General features: G+C 40.6%; 1 protein-coding gene across 23 annotated transcripts in view; it reads left to right on the plus strand.

Annotated features, from left to right (window-relative positions):
* The window catches only part of ARPP21 (cAMP regulated phosphoprotein 21), a 142,075-nt gene that overhangs the window by 74,461 nt on the left and 47,659 nt on the right, over nucleotides 1-19,955 (plus strand). For 14 of the 23 annotated variants that reach the window (XM_066191922.1, XM_066191933.1, XM_066191895.1 and 11 more), the window contains 4 exons: nucleotides 1,410-1,469; nucleotides 3,986-4,218; nucleotides 14,979-15,209; nucleotides 19,528-19,697. In XM_066191922.1, the coding sequence (XP_066048019.1) occupies nucleotides 1,410-1,469; nucleotides 3,986-4,218; nucleotides 14,979-15,209; nucleotides 19,528-19,697 (694 nt within the window). The remainder of the gene's footprint in view (nucleotides 1-1,409; nucleotides 1,470-3,985; nucleotides 4,219-14,978; nucleotides 15,210-19,527; nucleotides 19,698-19,955) is intronic. The other 9 variants (XM_066191947.1, XM_066191987.1, XM_066191964.1 and 6 more) reach the window with 3 other exon arrangements.

Genomic DNA, 19,955 nt, shown 5'->3' on the forward strand with positions numbered 1-19,955 from the left:
AGTTCAACTGTGTTGAAAATCTTAAAAATTGTGCACCTTTATGGCAGATAAGTATTTTAACCAGAAGTGGGGATTTAATTGGTGAGTGTTTGAGCAGTGCTGATCCAAGTCTGTCCTGCCCAGGTTTAAAAACTGTTTATCACCCCCTTGAAGAAGGGGATGCTCTCTCTCACAGTATTTTGTTCTCTGTCCATCCTCACATCTGTCAGATGCATTTATGGGTGAAGCTGTTCCCATAGAAAATGACTCCACAGTAATGGTACAAACCAGCTTTTCCCATGGATGCTTCTGTAAGTAGAAGGAGGGAAGGCCCTCAGGAGATCATGACCACTGTCATCTTACCACCTCATATTCTGAGGAACAAGGGTGTTTCCTCAGCTGCTGCTTCTGTGTTGTGACCATGGAAATATGTTTTATCAAAATAAATCAAAATAAATCAAAGCTACAACAGAGGAACCTGTAAAGCAAAAAATGGATGCTCCTATAAACCTGTTTTTCCCTCTCAGGAGATTGGGGCAAGAAAGGTGACACAGTTGTTCACATTTCCAAGTCAGCATGGAAAGCACTCAGAGGCTGTGCTGCCAAGAGTAGGTTGGGTATCTATATGGGATAAACCATGAACTCCATAGCCAGGCCTCCCCTGGTTTATGCATTCAATCTCACACGTGTGTGCAGGAGAATGTGGTAAGTTCTGGTATCTGCACATGGTTTGCTGTTCTTGAACCCGGGAGCTGACTGACCAGCCCAGTGTGAGGATGCATACCCAAGTGGAGACCAATAAAAGGCCAGGTTGGAAATTGTTCTGCCTGCACTGTTGCTGTCCTGAGGGAGACTTCAGCTTCATTCTGCAGTACACTGCTTTTCCTTGCTGCATGTCCTACAGCCTTTGACAGGTGAATCACTTAAACTTGTACCTAGCTCTGTGCACATGAGCAATCCTGTTGATTGGCTGTGTTGAAAGTTAGGTTTGTGTTTAAGTGCTTTGCCTTTCTTTTTTGTCAGAGGATCTGAGCATTTCTCTGAGCTGCAAAGACTTCCAAGTGACTTAGCAAGTACTTAAAATTACATATGCAGTATTTTGCTGGCTTGAACTTTTTATGTTCTTATTAGGTGATATTTTTATGAATTTTCCTTTGGATGTGGATGTATGGTTCCTTAGCTTCTGAGAATTACCTTGCTCGGTAACAGGAAATGCTGAATGGCCCTCAGCCTCCCTGGCTGGTGTTTTTGATGTTCAGTTGACTGTGTACAGCTATGGGAGAGGGAGGAGGGGACAATTCTAGTCTTGGTTCTTTAAACTGAATCTAGCACAAATTGAAAAATGTATCTAGAAATCAAATTAAACTTTACAGATCAGATAAATTTGAATTAAAATGTTTTTTAGCATAATCTTTCTTTTCATTTTTCAGTAGGCTGTTGGAAGACAGTAGCATTTGCAATGATATGCATAAGAAAAGACAGCTGTTTAGGTTTGTATGAATTTTATTTAATATTTTTTTCCCCACTGTATCCTACTTGTGATTCTATCTGTGTCCTTGCCAAGGCACACCTTGACCTGTGTGGGTATTTCAATTTGCCGGTTGGGAAGGAGCATGGAGAACAGAGTTCTGCCCCACTCTTCCCATGTTCTCTGAATGCAAAGGTAACAACAGGACCCTTTTCTTTGGTTCACTGCCTCAGGAACCACATGAGGTTTTCAGCTGCCTGGCTGCTCAGACTGTGACTGTTTGGGAGAGACTGGTGGTAGCTCATTTTTCCTTGAGCATATATGACAGGCACGTTTCATAGACTAGTGCCCAGACTGACCTTTCTTCCTTTTGTTGGTTTGTTAAAAGCTGAAGTAATAGTACTTTGAGGCAAAACGGATTGAAGTTCCTTTATCTGAAGTATCTGTGTTTTGAAACTTTTTTTCTGTTAACTTTGTCTTCCCAACTCCAGTTCCTTCCGCACAGAGAACATTCAGATGCATCCCATATCCCAAAGAGCATCCCAAGCCAACATAAAATCATTAAGAGTCAGTCCCTGTTTTCATGGAGGGCAGTTCTCCCAATTGACACACCGAATCTATGGAAGACTGAATCTGGTGGTGATAGTGTTCTTCTGAAACTTTTAGAAAGATTGTCTTCCCCCACCGTGAGCTCTCCCATGTTCAGTTCACATCAACCAGGCTGCTTTAAAAGTCAGTCAGCTGCCACACATCTTAAGCAGAGGAGGCAGAAGGAATGGATGCTTTCAGAAGTGTGCCCTTCATCTGTTAAGGCACATGGACAGCAAGGCAGATATTCACTAGATGTCTGTGTGCTTCGGGGTTTGCATGTGTCACTTCAAACCTCTATCATTTATATTACGTAATTTTTCACGATGAGGAGAAATGGATGTGTGAGGAGAAGTTGAAGTGGGGTTGCTGAGTCTGCATGTAATCACAGCAGCCACAGAGGGGGTGGAGAGGTTGCACCAGATAACGAGCAGTGCTGGAGCATCTGCTTCTGCACCCCATGACCACCGGCAGCAGGCAGAAAAACTTCCTTGCTTTGAGTTGGCCTTGATGATCTGAGAGTCTTGGATTGGGCATGCAGGACTTAGGAGGTGTCTACACACACAGTCCTAATAGCTAATATCTGTTTGAGTTTGGGGAACTAAAAGAAATTTTTTGTAACCCAAAGCCACAGAAAACGGGGCTGCAAAAGCATTCTGTTTCTCTCCTTCTTTTTCACTAGAATATAAATAGAAGAGAATTGTTAATTTCTAAGCACAAGAGTACAAAAGAGTCTGTAAATAATATACTTTGGGTTTTTTTTCTTTCTGATTAAATCTTAGAGGATGATTTCTTTTTAAAATATTTTTCCCTTTTTTGTGTTGTTGCTTCTGTGCTGTTTCTCTTCATGCTTTCCTACTGTGTGGGTCTAGCAAAGGTCAACAGGTTTATACTGCTGATCACATCTGAGAGAGGCTATGTTACAGGCAAGGAGTGCAACAGCCTGGTCCCATCTTTGACACGCTGCCTCCTTCATGTGCCAAGTGGCACAGCTCCGCAGGTTCTACAAATAAAAAGCAGGAACCAAGTCCACAAGGAAAAAGCGGACCAAAAAAAAATTAATAGATACAGTCCCATCCTTTTGATTTGTAGAAAGAGCTTTGAGCCTGCAAGCTATTATACTGTAATATATGACAGGGGAGTGGAAAATGTCTTTTAAAATCCTTCCAAATACACTGTTACAAGCATCACTTGGGTTAACAGGTACTCTAAGCCATGGTAGGCATTTTGGTTTTGTCATTTTAGCAGTACAGTGTAAGTAGTTTACCATAAATAAGCCAAATTCTGCTCCAAATTCTGATCACAGAATTTACTGTGTTATTACTCGCAGTACACTGGGTGCTCTGCAACTGTTCAAGGACAGGCAGCCTCTACCCAGAGAATTTCACGATTATTCCATGCAGAGGGGAAATAAAATAAACTGACTTTACTCTAAGTGAAGCATTAGCAGTGAAGAGATTGGGGTCACACTGAGAGGACACATGTAGGCAAGGCTTTGGAGCTCACAAAGCTGATAATGACTGGGAGCAAGCTGCTACAGAAATAAGGATATGAAGACAAAGGTAGAGGGCAGGTGAAGTTAGTGAGAAAAACATCATAGGGGATGGACAGTAAAGTGAGAAGTGGTGAGGGGCTTGCTGGGGAAAGAGAACACTCAACAGGCATCAGAAATGCTGCATAATACTGCTGTGTCAGCCCCATCTGGTAAAGTGCTCTGGGGAGATATACAGAAGGGGAGGGTGGGAAGTGCTGTGCATGTAAAAAGGGTATAGCAGTGTTTACAAGCTGAAGGCAGATAAGTATGGGGGTCAAAACCTATTTCAGACCTGCTTTTGTAAAGGCAGAGTATTTCCCTTTTCTTTATTAGGGTTGCTGCAGGGTATGTAAAGATAGACTCTGCCTTGACATGGTTTTATTTGTGTATAAATCTGTGTTTTGTGATGTCTGTAGGGGTAACAGAGACAGCATTGGGAAGACGTCTGGCAGTCGACAGAGCAGTACAGAGAACGAATTGAAGTGGACAGACCACCAGAGGCCATGGAGCAGCACAGACTCGGACAGTTCAAATAGAAATTTGAAGCCAGCCATAACAAAGACAGCCAGTTTTGGTGGGATAACCGTCCTGACAAGAGGAGATAGCTCATCAAGTAACAGAAGTACCGGCAAACTGTCTAAAACAGGTAGCTAGTACTGTATTGGGTTCACAGTGCTTCTTGTGGGATGGATGATAAGTGGCTGTGCTGGTGCTTGTCTGAGTATGGTCTGTCACGGAATGGTTTGGTTTGGAAGGGACCTTCAGAGACCAGGTAGTCTGACTCCCCTGGTTGGACTAGATGGCAAAATACACAAACAGTTGTGTTTCCTCTACAAAGGAGAGGTGTATGTCCCTCTGTGGATGCTAGTGTCTGGGTGCCTGCTCCTGAGTTTGTAGGAATGAAGAAAAAATGTGCTGTATGAGGTTTGCATATCATAGGAGAGGTAAGATTTTCCTGTAGTGTAGTATGCACACACCCTGTTTGAACACCATCTGCATTGTACATTGAAAAGGTGGTACTCCTTTCAGAGAAAGCACAGATTTTACCTTTTTATTAATATTTTTGAGTTGTGAATAATTAAATGTCAGATATCTGAAGACAAATCCAAGAATATTTTACTGTCATTGCTAAAGTTGCACAGCATACCCGATCTGTATTTTGGAATACAACCTCTGCCTTGGTGGTGGCAGTTGGGGCTGTGGTGGAAGCAGGCAGACATGGTGGATTCACAGAGGTCCCACAGTCACTCCATGTTCTTGTTCAGTTCCCATTAAACAAAAGCATCCTTTAAGGAGACTATGAATCTGGTGGGAATTCTGCATTTATTTGCATTAACTTTATGAGTATATTAACATATGAGTGAGTCACAGGGTCTGGATCTAAGTAATTTCAAGCTATGCCATTAAGCTGTTCTACTATACTTTAGGTTGAAAGTGCATAATAAATAATGAAGTCATCAGATGATTCCATCAGATTGGTTCATTTGATACCTATAGTACAGGACAAATGGTAATCAATACATAGCACTTAGTGCTCTTTCAGCTTGAGAGTGTTTTATGGATGGTACTTAATTTACACCCAGTTTGTCAAACCTGAGTTGGTCAGATTTCACTCTTACCCCCCAAATTTTACAGTAGCTTTTGTGTAGTTCAGGATGCTGTGGAATGGTGTTTTCAGAATTAATAAATTAAACCATTGACATAGTAATTACATTTTAGATCTCTGGATATTGAATGTAGTTTAAAATTTTAGACAACCATAAAGTCACTTGAGCTGAAAAGACCTTTTAGGTCATCAGGTTTCACTGTTAACATAACATGGTCAAGTGCACCCGTAAACCATGCTCCCAAGGGTCACATTTACAAGTGTTTTAAATACCTCTAGGGGTGGTGACTCAGCCACTTCCCTGGACTGTCTGTTACAATGCTTGACAATTTTTTCAGTGAAGAATTCTTTTCCTGGCATCCAGCCTAAACCTCCCCACATGAAACTTGAGGCCATTACCTCCCATCCTGTCACTTGTTCCCTGGAAGAAGAGAATGACCCCCACCTTGCTACAACCTCCTTTGAGGTAGCTGTAGAGAGCAAGAAGAACTCTGAGCTTCTGAGCCATTTCTCTCAGCCACTTCTCATCAGACCTGTGCCCCAAACCCTTCACCAGCTCCAGTGCCCTTCTCTGAACATGCTCCAAGCACCTCAATGTCCTTCTTGTAGTGAGGGGTCCAGAACTGGACACAGGATTTGAGGTGTGGCTTCACCAGTGCTGAATACAGGGGGACAATTACTGCCCTGGTCCTGCTGGCCACACTATGGTTGATTCAGGCCAGGATGCCATTAGCCTTCTTGGCTACTATACTGGCTCATATCCAGCTGGCTGATGACTAGCACCTTCAGGTCCTTTTCCACTGGCCATTCTTTCCCAAGCCTCTAGCACTGTGAGCACTGTGTAGGGTTGTTGTGACACAAGGGCAGGATCTGGCACTTTGTCTTACTGACTGACAAAATTAGCCTCAACCCATTGCTCCAGCTTGTCCAGATCCCTCTGTAAAGCCTTTTCACTCTCCAACAGGTCAGCACTCCCTCCCAGCTTGGTATTATCTGCAAACTTCTTGAGAATGCATTTGATCCTCTTGTCCAGATCGTGGATAAGGACAATAAACAGGACTGGCCCTAGGGAACACCACTTGTGATCAGCTTCCAGCTGTGTGTAACTCTGTTCACCCCCACTCTGGACCTGGCCATCAGCCAGGGTGAGCTGTACACCCATGCGAGTGATGAGCAGCTAGATTTTCCAGGAGAGTGCTGTGAAAAACAGTGTTGAAAAACAGCTTTTCTGAAGTCCAGGTAGACAACATCCATAGCCTTTCCCTCATCTACCAAGTGGGTCACCTTGTCTTAGGAGATTGGGTTAGTTAAGTAGGACCTGCCTTTCATAAACTCATGTTGGCTGTGCCCTTTTTCCTGGTTGGTACATGCCACATAATGGCACTGAAGATGATTTGATCCTTAAGTTTTCTCACACCAAAGTCAAACTGATGGGCCTTTAGTTCCCCAGATCCTCCTTCAGGCTTTTCTTGTGGATGGGCATCACATTTGCTAGCTTCCACTCGACTGAGACATCCCAGTACGGATGCTGATAGATGATGAAAAGTGGCTCAGTGAGCACTTCCACCCTCTCCCTCAGAATCCTTGGGTGGATCCCATCTGACCTGATGGACTTGTGTGTGTCTAAGTGTTGTACCACATCACTAACTTTGTCCTTGGATTATGGAGACCTCGTTCTGCTCTCTTTCTCTGCTTTCTGGCTCTGGGGACTGGGTACCCAGAGAACATGTCTGGATATTACAGACTGAGGCAAAGAAGGCATAAAGTACCTCTGCCTTTTTCTCAGCCTTTGTGACTGTGTTTCTCCCTCCAACCAATAAAGGATGGAGATCATATTTAACCTTCCTTTTGTTGCTAACGTGTTTATGAAAGTGTTTTTGTTGTCTTTTACAGCAGTAGCCAGATAAAGTTCTATCTGAGCTTTGGCCTTTCTAATTTTCTCCCTACATAACCTTTTTTTTTTTTTTTTCCTGAGCCAGGGTGGCTATGTTCCATGCTGTCTTGTCTTTTCTTGTTTGTTTTTTTTACCACATGGTTACAACCTGGTCCTGTGCCTTTAAGATTTCCTTCTTGCTGAATGTCCAGTCTTCCTGGACCCCTTTGTCCTTCAGGGCTGCCTCCCAAGGACTTTCTCAGCCAGTTGGCTGAATAGGCCAAAACCTCCCTCTGAAAGTACAAGGCAGCCCATCTGCAGACCCCTCTCCCTACTTCTCTGAGAGTTGAAAACTGTGTTTTCATGATCAGTGTGCCCAGTAAAACCTCCAACCATCACATCACCCACAAGTCCTTTTCTGTTCACAAAAACACAGGCCCAGTGGGGCACCTTCCCTAGCTGGCTCCCTAACCAGCTGTACCTGGAAGTTATCTTCCACGCACTCTAGGAACCTCTTAGGCTGTTTCCTCACTGCAGTGTTGTATTTCCAGCAGTTACCTGGTAAGTCAAAGTCATGTACAAGAACAGGGGTCAGTGATTGTGAGACACCTCCTATCTACTTACAGAATGTTGCTTCTGCTTCTTCATCTTGCTTGGGTGGTCTGTAACAAACTCCCACCATGGCATCTGCTTTGTTGACATTTTCTCTGATTTCAACTGATAAACAACCCTTTCATCACCATTATCAAGCTCTAGACAATCAAAGCACTCTCTAACATATAAGGCATATCCCACCATCAGTCTCTCCTTGTGTATGCCTTCAGATGCATTTCCAGCCATCCGCTGCAGCACTCCACTTGTGCAAGTCATGTCACAGCTGTCCTGCCCTGCAGTTACTTCCGGCTCCTCCTGTGTTGTTAGCCATGCTGTGTGCATTGATGTGATGCCCTTAAATTGCATTATTGATCCTGCTTCCTTTTTGTGGGAAGAAGATGTAATTCCTACTGGTCATTCTCAGGCACTTCTGTCATTTCTAACACATCAGTAACCTTTGTGTCTTCACTGCCACATGCATCTGCATCCCCTGCCTCCACTGGGATGTCAGACCAAAGAGCCTCACTAGCACACCATCCCTTAAACACTGGCATGCTGCATTACAAACCTTTTACAAATCAAGTTTCAAGACTTGATAACTCATCTGCAAAGATACTTTTCCCCCTCTGAAGCAGTTGTACCCTGTCTTTCACCAGCAGGCTTAATGTTCTATAAAACCAGCCTGTGGTTAAAACCCCAAAAGTTCTGTCAATGACACCAGGCTCAGTCTGTTCTTAATCTGCTGGCTCTGCCTTTGTCAGTCCCTACAACTGGAAGGGCAGAGGAGAGCACTGCTTTTTCTCCTGATCCCTTAACCAATCATCCTGAGGCCTTGAAGTCTCTTGATTGCTCATAGGCTTCTTGTTGGGACTTCATTGCTGCCTACCTGAAAAATCAGTAATGGATAATGATCTGAGAGGAGTATCATGGTAAAAAGTTTTTTTTTCACGTTTTTGAGTCAGGCACTGAGGAGGCAGCAGACAACCCAAAGAAGTGGATCTAATCAGCATATTGGGCCTTCTGTTCCCTTCAAGCAAGCAAGTTTCCCCATGACCATGACCCATACTTGTTTCTTTATGGCAGCAATTTTGATGCAGGGAGCAGTCTGAATTAGCTTCCAGCTAAGTGAACTTCCTTTCCACTTGCAGAGCCTCACATCTGTTATCCCAGCCACCTGAGACAGTGAGATAAAAACCCAAGAGACCTGTTCCTGCCTGCTGTGTTGGGCAGGAACTTGTTGCCATTGCCCCCTGTCCCTTCATCTCTGTGTTCAGCCAGGTGGAGAGATGACAGAGTCCTCCCTATCAGGAATTCTGTCTGCCCATGGGATCTGCCCCAGGGGAGGCAAGGTGCAATTTCGGTGTGTATGTAGTTTTGAAACTACACTCCCATGTATTTTTTTTTTTTTTTATTTGAATATAGACTGCATAGGCTATACAGTGAGGCTTGAAGTATGGAATAGACTATGGTTTCACTTCCACATTTCTTTGCCTCCCATGAATATGTTCATAGCATCAGAACTGAATTTGATGTGCAAGAATTAAGGAGTAGGCACAGGCTCCTGCTATACTTCTTTTAATATCATTCTACCTTGAGTAGAGTGCAGGTGAATGTGTTTCTCTGCACCATTGTGTTGCAGAGGTGCAGAGCATTTAAAATGCTGTCAGGGAAATCCAGTTTGGAGGAGACATCTAATTGCAAGTGAAATATTTTTAAGAAGCCATTTTAGTGTTAAAATCAAGCATAGTAAAAAGAATGCATTTAGGAAATGTATTAAAGAAGGGACTTGTGAAGGATGCCAATACTTGTAAATGCATCTGCACCCTGTGGACGCCAAACCCCAAATTGCTTTCAAATGAAAGCTCTTATAATACATTTTTAAAACATCAGTGATATTAAAATTCCATGTTCTTTTTTAAATGCTTTGACTTTTTGTAAGGAATGCATTTAAACTGGAAAGCTAGCCAAGGCACAGAAAGAGTAAAAGAGCAACAAGAGAAAAGGAAGAGGTGGGGAAGAAGAGCAAGACTGGATGTCAAAACAAACAAATGCCTTCAAAGCCATGACACAAACTCAGTCAGCCTGAAAAAAGTCATAAGAACTACTATCCTAATCACTATTTCCATCCTTCCCTATAAAATGCTATTGAATGGCATTAAAGCAGAAAAGAATAACAGTTCATTAAACAATGGGGAAATATGTCTTGAAAAAGTGTTTTCACCAAAAAAATGCTAAGTGGATTCATACAGTAGTCAAAGCCCCCATGTGCTATTTGCATTTTCTAATGTGCATTAGGTACCAAGTGATACTTGATTGTGCATGTTTTGCATACTATCTTCATTACTTTCTCCTCTTGTCATAGGCAGCCCTTGGTGTTCTGTAGTTCAGTAGACATTTATAGGTTGATCATGGTTTTTTATTTTGGGTGATTTTGATGATTTTTTTCTTTTCTTTTCTTTCTTTTTTTTTTTTTTAATTTTGCTACTGTAGTTGAAGTGGAAATGAAGAGGTGTTGCTACCTACATTAGGCATGCTGCCATGGTGGCATGGCAGAGTCTGCTAGGTACCAATTCTGTCCTAGTTCTCCTTCAGAAAGACTTTTCTCTGAAGAACTTTATAGTTCACAGTTAGAAATTTAAAATACTTTTGTCTTGCATATAATTTGTATGAAATCAGTGTGAAATCATTAGTGGGTTAAAATGTTCCTCATTGGCTAAATTATGGAAAATATTTATGGTCTCTTTCAATGTGAAAGTTATTCTCTCTATATATATAGCAGTCATCCAGAAGCATAGTTAAACACTCTTCCTGAGCATAGGAGTATTAAAACTTTCAAGATTTTTACAGGAGGCTCACAGCTGCCTTCAACAGGGTATGCAGTGATGCAATATTAATGTTGTAGCATTTCTGGATCACTTTTCATATTGTCACCAAAATTAAATGTTCTGCCCCTAACCTGTGGTAAATCAGTAATTAGTGGTACATAGCAAACAAGCAGGAACTGAGGCACAGGAAGGTGTTAGCTTCCCATTAGGCTCACATAGAGATCACAGAACATGCTGTTCTCTGCAGTAGAGTCCAGTAGTGGCAATTAGTCTTAGACTTTATTGCATTCAGCTGCACAGGAACTGGAGCTTAGCAAAGGAATTATGTTACTTCATTTTGGCAAACTTTACAAAAGAGGCTCTTTGAAACTCATTACATAGTTATCTTATTGGTTCTGATGGTTGTTTTCATGCACCTGTTGATCGTTTAGAAAACCCTGTTCTACTGAAAAGCAAGGATTGAACACTGCAAATAAAATTTCCTTCACTGCTATTCTGTAGTTCAGTTGATACAAAGAGATGTTCTAAGCTATAATTCAATATCGAGTAGGGAGTTAATAATTTTAAAAAATTCAATCAGATTGCATTCCTACTACTTAGGACATCATACAAAATGTTGGTTTGTTTAGCTTTCTTGTAATACAATAAACTTTCTAGGGTTGACTAAGAGTGGTAAGTGAAATAGTTGTCCCTGTAGGGACACAGTGATGTACATGTTCAGTCTGTAACACTCAAAAAGAGAAAATCTAGCTTATCAACTACCATGTTAGTGTCACTGACACATTGCAATAGGTCTTAACATCATGAGGGAAAATGTGTTTCAAAGAAATGTTCTATGTGTATCGACATATCTAGTTAAATAATTGTTGGGAGGCTTAAAAGTTGTTACTATTGCACCTTTAGCGTCTCTTAACGCATTTTCCATTCAGTGGAATGCACATCTGTCAGACTGTATTTCTTTCCCCCATACTTGAAAAGAGCTGGTTGCATTGGGGTATTAGCTGTGTTGAGACAGATCTGGAGGGATCATTAACTTCCTTGGCAGGGCTCCAAGTAACTGGAGACAGTCTAATCTCTCCTATTAGGTGCTCAGTGCTACTCCTGTTGAGAAAGGCATTTCAATACATTACTTCAGTCGTTTTAGTACATTAACCTTCCTTTGCTTTTTGTTTTGTTGTTTAGGTTTTGGTTTTGTTGCTTTTTGGGTTTTTTTTTTAAATAAAGTATTAATTGTATGTTATATTAATTGTATATTATATTTTTTCTCTGAGTTTTGGAACTGGATTTCTCCTTCTTTATAATTTACTTGAATCAGGCGTTAGCCTGATGAGTCTTGTACATCCAGCAAAAGCTGTCAGAATATTAATGTATGGGCAGCAGGTCATGAGCCAACTGCTTCCAGTCATAATCTTTCCACTGACTGTGCTGAAACATCAGTTTTATTTTTAGAAGTGCAGCTTAGAGAGAAATAATCACATTCACATGAGCACATGCCACTTTCATTAAAAAATCACTGAATATGTTGTTGCATAGAGAAAGGCAAGTGACTTACAGAAGTAGCAAATAAGTATTTCTAATCCAAGAGCCTATATCCAAGACAAAAATGCTTCCAGCATTCTGTTCCTGAAAATTATGGTGGTCTGGAGTAAGCAGTGGTAGTGGATAGATCTTGAAAGTGTAGTTGATAGGAAAGGGGAAATTTGCCTTGGACTTGAAAGTTGGGATGAGCAGAGATGTTCAGAGTCATCAGATACTGAATGCTGATCCAAGGAAAATAGAGCAGGACATGTTGCATCACTCACTAGTACTTAGAATATTGGAAAATTAATGGTACTTCCACACTCTCCCTCTGCAAACCCTCTAAGCTATTAAGCATTTTTGGTGGTTTTTCTGTCTCTTTTTCTTTACAGCTCTTTGAACTTCTGTATCTCTCAGAATACTTAAAAAAAATTAATGGAAAGTGATGAGAATGTGAAGGTTATTATTATCTCAACTGTGAAGGAACAAGAAATTTATAGAATAATCCAGAAGAAGTATCTATCATTACATACTGAAAAAAGAGGTTAGATTGTGTAATGGGGGCAAAAAATCTCATTTAGTCCAAGTTCCTTTCAGAAGTCTTTAGCAAGACATCTTTTAATATGAATCTGAATAAAGTCATATAGTTTATTTTGTTCCCCTTTTCTACAGTACTGAATTCATTATAAAGTGATTTCCCATTCCATATTTAGGCAGCGTGAAAACAGCTAATCAGAGCTACAAAGACAAGATTAATTGGTGTCAATTTCCAAACATTAGTGTTGGAACATACTTGGCTTAATAGGTCTAGACTTAAAATTATAGGAAATAAGTTACAATAATGGAACTAAATAAAGTAGATCATTCTTGTACAGTACAAATGGGGGCAAAATTGGTAGAGCAGTAATTTCTGGATTTTTTTTTTTCTTTTTAAATTCAGAAAACTCTTGATACGGTTTTGTGTTATTTCAGAATCACTAACTTGATCTACTGACATGGGAGAGTAGATCTCAGATCTTTTAAGGCAGAGATTTCAAAGTTGTCAGCTTGACCAATGTGTGGTGATAGCCTCAAAGCATTTTCCACCGCTTCTACGTGATGAGTACACCTGAATTTGTTGCAGTCCTCTGGCTTTAATAATTCGGAAGCTGGTGTAGATCAATACATAATTCTGCCATAAAAACAGCAGAAAGAGAGGAAAGAAAAACCCAAACAATTGAATGTCAGAGCTGCAATCTTCTTTTGTGCCAATAGCATTTCATTGGAATAGCACAAAAAGTGGAGAGAGTCTGAGTTCAGGTTTGATACTACTCACACGCTTAGAAATAATGGGAGGTTTAAGAAATCTCATCACCACTGCCATCTCCAGGTAGCTTTCTGACCCATTGAATTCAAAAGTTGAAGGAAAAGAGGAGAAAGTAAAGTGAGAACTCAACGAAATAACATGAAGTGCATGTAAAAAGGCCAGGGAAGTACAGCAAAGGACCTTGTAAGTGATGTGGAAGAAAATTGAACTCCAGCAGTTGCATTTGCAATTGCAAGGAAGATGCCAAGTACTACTTGCAGTTTGATGAGGTTGACCTCTAGGAATAACTCTGCAATTTGTAGAAACATGGGAATCTGAAATTACCTAATAAATAAAACTATTTCTTCAGGAATAATATTTCTAAATTTCTAACCTTAGTCTATAAGGAGAAGAAAAATGGAGCAACTAATACAACTGTGAAATGTATTTAATGAAACTAAAAAACTCTTTGGAACTCTCTATTACTTTCTTGATTAGATACTGGAGAAGCAGATGCACGGTTCTTCCTACTGATGGCAAATAGTACACAGCTCATAAAGAGAACTGTGTCTGTAGTGATTGCTGGATGAATACGAAGTTTGAAGAAGATGGATAAAAAATGTGTTACACAACAACCTGCAGTAATCTGTGGAAAAATCCTCGGTTAAGTAATAGGATGCTGGTGTGTTTTCTTCAGAAGAAACCTCTTTTGCTCTAATTTCTCTAAATATGAGAAAATAAATGAATTTCAAATGCATTTGACTGAAAATTAATTTAAGGCTCTAAACAGTCTACCACAGAGTCCACCTACAGTATCCCATATCTGAAAGGATATAATTTGCCTCAAAGAGATTTGCTAAACTGAAGTCTGAATTCTATCCTTGTTTTTAGTCTATACCTGCAGATGAACACTGTGGAGGTTAGATGCATAGACAGTGCACTCAAGTAAAATGAAAGAGGTTGCAATTAAAACATACTTTGCTCTGTAGAGCAAGCATGCATACCACCCTGCTTGAAGGAAGCCGATCACCTGAGCCTTATGCTCTCAGAGATTCTTGTCTTTTTTCTGTGAAGCAAATTAAAATCTAATCAGGTAGTATCTCAGAAGTTTGAAAACTGTATTTGGGGTTTAAAATAATGTCTTCCCACTCTTCCAGGCACAAATGCACTTTAGCACAGTTGATTTATCTTGATTGATCAATTTTAATAGATTTGGTGCTGAAAAACCAGTGGCAAAAGTCTTAAGTAGCATCCTTGGTAGCTTTAAGTTAATGTGGATATTGCACAGCTACCTTGTGACTAGATTGGTAACTCACTTGCTGTTGCTTTTTAGTTACAGAGAATGTTTGGTGATTATCTTTTTGTGTTACATTTTTGTTTGTTTGGGTTTTTTTTAATTTATAAACACTATGTTTAGTTTTTATACGTTATGAACTGATACCTTGGTATTCTAAATACATGCTAAGGATTTTGTGTTCCTCTTTGGTAAATCTGTTTACTGGCTGAGGGGAAGCCGATGTTGCATGAGGAAAGCGGGCTTTGTAAAAATTGCCTCTGGGTTCAGTAGGGAGTGACAATCCTGCTCCTTCTAGCTGGGCATGGAGTGGTGCATGCCTTTGCAGTCTGTGAAGACTGTCCTTGTGTATATGCCCTGTCTGATGGGGACTGGTAACCCTCCCTTCCTGCTGTGGTTATGTCTCCCTGTTAGGCTCAGAGTCTTCCAGCAGTGCTGGCTCCTCAGGATCACTGTCACGAATACATCAGCCTCTCCAAAGTGCATCTCTCGTCCCTGGGGTAACAGCCAATTCTTCAGGCAGCATGTCCTACCCTGAGAACGGGATGAGTGGCCAGGTGGCCCCCAGCAACACCAGCTATATCATTCTTCCACTTGAAGCTGCAGGGATACCGCCTGGCAGTATCCTTCTCAACCCACACACAGGTCAGTACAGTTCCCTGCCTGATTCTGCCCTTTGGTCTTTCTGATGCAGCTGGTGAATGGGAAAATTTCTTGTTTCTAGACATATTTTTCTGGAAGCATTTTATGAATAAATATACATTGAAATGATGTTTGGCAAATTGTTGTTTTCAAATGTTGGGGCAAAGCCAGATTCGATTTCTGAGGCTGTTGTGGCGTAGCTGATGGGAAGTGATACAAAACATACTTGCTCCATCCCAGGCAGGATATCCATCATTCAGCAGTCCTGGTGCTCCCTGGCTCTCAGTGAATTCTCTAAAATCCCATTAGCATCAGTAAGGACAGATGCTCTTCTATATCAAGCATGCTGAGATATAGTGCAACCAAAATACAATGTCACGTTCTTAGAGATGGTGCTTACCAGCAGTATTTCAAAAGCCTTAAAGGCTGCATTTGAATTTGCACTTCAGAGTAATTTTATGTGAGCTGTGTGATTAGCAATTGTATTTAAATTGTGAAGTTTGTGATAAGAGAAAGATGTAACTCTTCAATTCCTGATAGTTTTCATCACTGCAGCTCACAAACAAAGCACTTGCGAGCACCCAAGTGCTGTAGGCACGTCAGAAACTCTTTGGTTGGAAGTTGAGTGCTTGATGAAAGCTTAAGGCAATTTGTTACCTTTGTGGTCTGGATGAAGTCTGGATCATGTATTGTACTATCAGTGTTAAGAAGGTTCGGGGTGTTTGAGACTGTGGTGCTTCTTTGGTAATTTGGACTATTCCGGTGACCATGACTAGCTGTGCTGTCAACCTTAGGTGAGTTAAACTGGGTTTAAAACAAGAAAGCTTGTAGTAAAAGGTATCTTCCATTATACTAAGACCTGTGGGTTAAACTCCAAAATACTTTTTTTAAGTCCTTAAGAGAACATTCAGGAGCTTTTTCTTTGGGGATTTTTGTTTATAACTTGTATTTTATGTGTATTACATCTCTGTGTTCCACTATTTCAGTGGAAATACTTGAAGCTTATTTGTATGTGTGCTACAAGAGTAATTTTTTTTGTCATAGTTCAGCCAAAACAGTTGCAGCATTTAAGAAAAATACAGCCTTGGTTAACTCTTAAGCCAATCTTACAACAGATATTTATAGATGGTAGGATCTGGGGCTGATCAATATGTATGAGCAAATTTAAAATCAAGGAGGAGTTCTTGTTTGTTTAGATTCGAATGCAATAAGTTTGATAAGTTCTGTACAGAGAGGTGACTTAGTAACTTGCACAAATCTTTTCTCTTCTAAAACCTTTACTCTTTAAGCGTATTTTTTTTTTCAAGCTATTGCATTATTGACATGAGAGCCTAATATTGGCAGCAAGGAAAAGATCCATCATTATATTCATCTGGTCATTTCTGTTCTGGTAGTTGCCAGTTCTGCCTGGAATTTCATGGTCAATACAGAAGACAACATTTTGCGTTCCACCATATTTCCATATGGACCATTTCCATACAAAACTCAGCAGGCCTAGGCAGGAGTCAACCATAATTCAGATGACAGGACTGAGAAACAAATGAAAGGAATTGATGCTGCTTGGAGCCCACAAACAGCTGAGAAATATTGCTTGTTCCTTGGCTTGTTCCTGGCAAGGACAGAGGCTGGAGCTCACCACACTTGAAAGCCAGAAGAGCCATATAAGAGGATCATCTCCTACATCTGTCTTGTCAGTTTAGCAAATTGCAGCAGCTAGTTCAGGTCTTTGCCTGGTACGCTGGGGAGGTTTTTTTTCTGCTATAGGTATAATGCCTTTTAATCATGTCACTAGACCAGAGCACCTTATCTTCCCTCCCTGTGAGCTTCTGTCTGCAGATGCATCATTGGGAAACCCATGCATGTTTGTATGTTCAACATTCAGGGAGCAAGTATTTTTGTGTATTTATTATTTTGTGTTTCTTCCAAACCTTATGTTTTGTTTCTGCAGCTTCCATGTAAATATATACATGAAAAAGTAGTGGAGGGAGCAGATTCTTTAAAAACCTAGAATTCTTGTCTCACACTCTTAGCCTTATGCTGCTACCTTGTGCTGGAATTCAGACTGTACTTTGGCATCTGCTGTGTTTTTCACATGCAGCAAAATACATGCTACAAAGTTGTCACTCTTTAGGCTCAGAATCTTTGCATCTTATTAGGGAAACATTACAAAAGAAGCTCCGTGGGGAGGAGATTTAGATTGCTAGATGCTGTGATTGACTATCAAAGTGATGGATGCTGTCAGAAACAGAGATGAAGAGAAGACAATTGAAAGAAAGGGAAAAGGATCTTTGTTTCCTGTAATGAATAGATTTTCTTTCCCTATGTAATACCATTCTTTAGCTCTTTCTTCTCCTCTTGCAGAGTGGCTACTTCCAGTCTTTTTCTCTCTTTTGATCATAACACCCTGTCCTTTAAAGATCTTTCCTTCCTTTCACACTACATAGTCACTGACTGTGCAAGCCTCTAATGGCATCCAGAGATGCTGTCAATTTCTTCCTGCTTCGATTATAACTCTGCTCCTTCCCAGGTGTTGGGAATCCACACTTTCTTTTCCCTATCTGCAGTTTCCTTTATTTTCTCTCCTGCACTTTACCCTTCTCCTTCCCCAGATAGTCCAGCTTCTTACTTGCTTTGGCAAAGAACCATTTATGTGGCTGTGCTCTCCATTTCACTTAGTTCATCAGCCTGCTTTACCCTTTAAAGGATTCCTCTTGACACGTTCTTCCTTAACCCCTCTGACAATTTAAGAGCATTTACTTTTCATTCGTACTCCTTGAAATGACATTGCAATCTTCGCTCTTCTATCAGGGGCACAGTTCATAACTTACAAATGTCTTCCCTGTTACCTTCTGATCTCTCCTTTTCATTTCTGATTTCAAGATTTCTTCATGAGAAGTCTTGTCTTTTTTTTAATCTTTAAAATTGTTTCTGGGACTTTACACTTTCAGTTCTGTCATCTTTCACTAAGCCACCGGATATGCTCTTTATCAGCTTCCCTTGAGCATCTGACACAGGCTTTGGGAGCATGTTATCCTGCTCATGCAGTCTTCTAAAGTACTTCTGGAGCTTGAGGTTCCTGAGGCTTAGGAGTCCATGCCATAGTCATCCAGTGGGTTCACAGCAAGAATCAGGAAATCAGTAGACAGCTGCCCTGTGGTTCTTTTCCACTCACTCATGACCTTTCTAAGCATGAATGTGGTGTTGAGTTCATCCAGAAACTTGATTCTTTAGAGAGAGATAAGGCAAGGTTCTTTAGCCAGTGCTCTTCACGCATTTCTGACCACAATTCATTGGAGGGAGAAACTAGGAGGCTGAGGAGTAGATAGAAGAGGTAGAGATGCTTGGTAGGGTACAAATCAGAAGTTCATCATTTCACTGTTGCTCTAAGTCACTGAATTCCTGCAGATCTCCATTTTTTATCTTAGATATTCATACTTAAGCTACCTACTTTAAAGGTTACTAAATCATTGCTAAAATTACCTTTTTTTCCTCATGGAAGCATTTATATTTCCTTTGATTTACAGACCCATGATGGAGGTGAAAAGAGAGCTGAGGTCATGGAAAGCATTTTTTCTGCTGAGAAATACCATTTCTTTTTTGTTATCAAGCCAGTGACTTGGGTAGACCTTTTATTTTAAACAAACATTGGTTTTGTGAGGTTATTTCCCCCAGCTTAATTATCTGAAGCAAAATGAGTTCAATAACTCAGTAGAACTCTGAACAGGATTTGTTTTGTATGTGAGAGATTTTTGAATACACCTTAAGTGTTGCTTCCTTGAAAAACCTGGAGTGTTAGCTCCTCTAAGTACATAGGGCACAGCTCTCAAAAGTACAGCTCTGTTTTATTAAACTGTGTAAGTGAATTAGTAACAAGTGTGGGTTTGTTTTTTTCCACTTTCCTACAAACTGTATTATTTCAGAAGTAGTTGTGTACATTTGACTGCTGTTGTGTGAGAGGAAAATGTAAGGGAACATTCTCTACCTTCAGTGTTTTCTCCAAAGTTCAATTTTAATGTTAATTGATTCATCATTGAATGATTTCAAGTAACCATAGCATCTGAATCATCTTATAGCCATGATAACTTTCCACCCATTCCTTGGAAAATCATACTGCTGAAACAAATATCTGTTGTCTTGCCTGAAAAAAAGTAATAGCTGTCTGATACTGCAATTACTGTAATGAGATGCTGAGAGTGATGAACGCTTTACTCTCATAGCAGGTCAGCTAAAGAGCGATTAGTTAAAGCAAAATTGTTTGCTTTCACACAGAAAAAAGGGTGTTCTTAAATATGTCCTGCAAGAGCCGGGTGTTTTGTTTCAGGTCAACCGTTTGTAAATCCAGATGGGACGCCGGCAATATACAATCCTCCCAGTGGCCAGCAGACGATGAGGGGCCAGGTGGTGGGACAGTCTCAGCAGCAGCCTTCACCCCAGCAGCCTCAGCAGGTTCAACAGCCACAGCAGCAAATGGCAAGTCACCTTGTCACACAGGTAGGTGTTGGTGTCATTGGAAAAAGGAAGGAGCTCTTGGGGATGTGAATAGTGACCTAGAGAAAAGTAGGGAGGAATGCAGCTAGACTAAACATCAGGATGTTCTTTTCAACGTGGATAAAACAGATGGAGAGGGAAGATTACATCTTCAATTTTATCTACAGGATGATTTAATTTTCAAAAGTACTGTTAAGCATGTTGGTGCACGTCTACATAAAATCAGTTTGAAAAATTCACCCATTAGTGGAAGCTGAAGCA

Source organism: Chamaea fasciata, unplaced genomic scaffold, assembly GCF_029207755.1.
Source record: "Chamaea fasciata isolate MVZ Bird 193981 ecotype frontalis unplaced genomic scaffold, bChaFas1.0.hap1 SCAF_1, whole genome shotgun sequence".
In the NCBI taxonomy this organism is placed as follows: domain Eukaryota; kingdom Metazoa; phylum Chordata; class Aves; order Passeriformes; family Sylviidae; genus Chamaea; species Chamaea fasciata.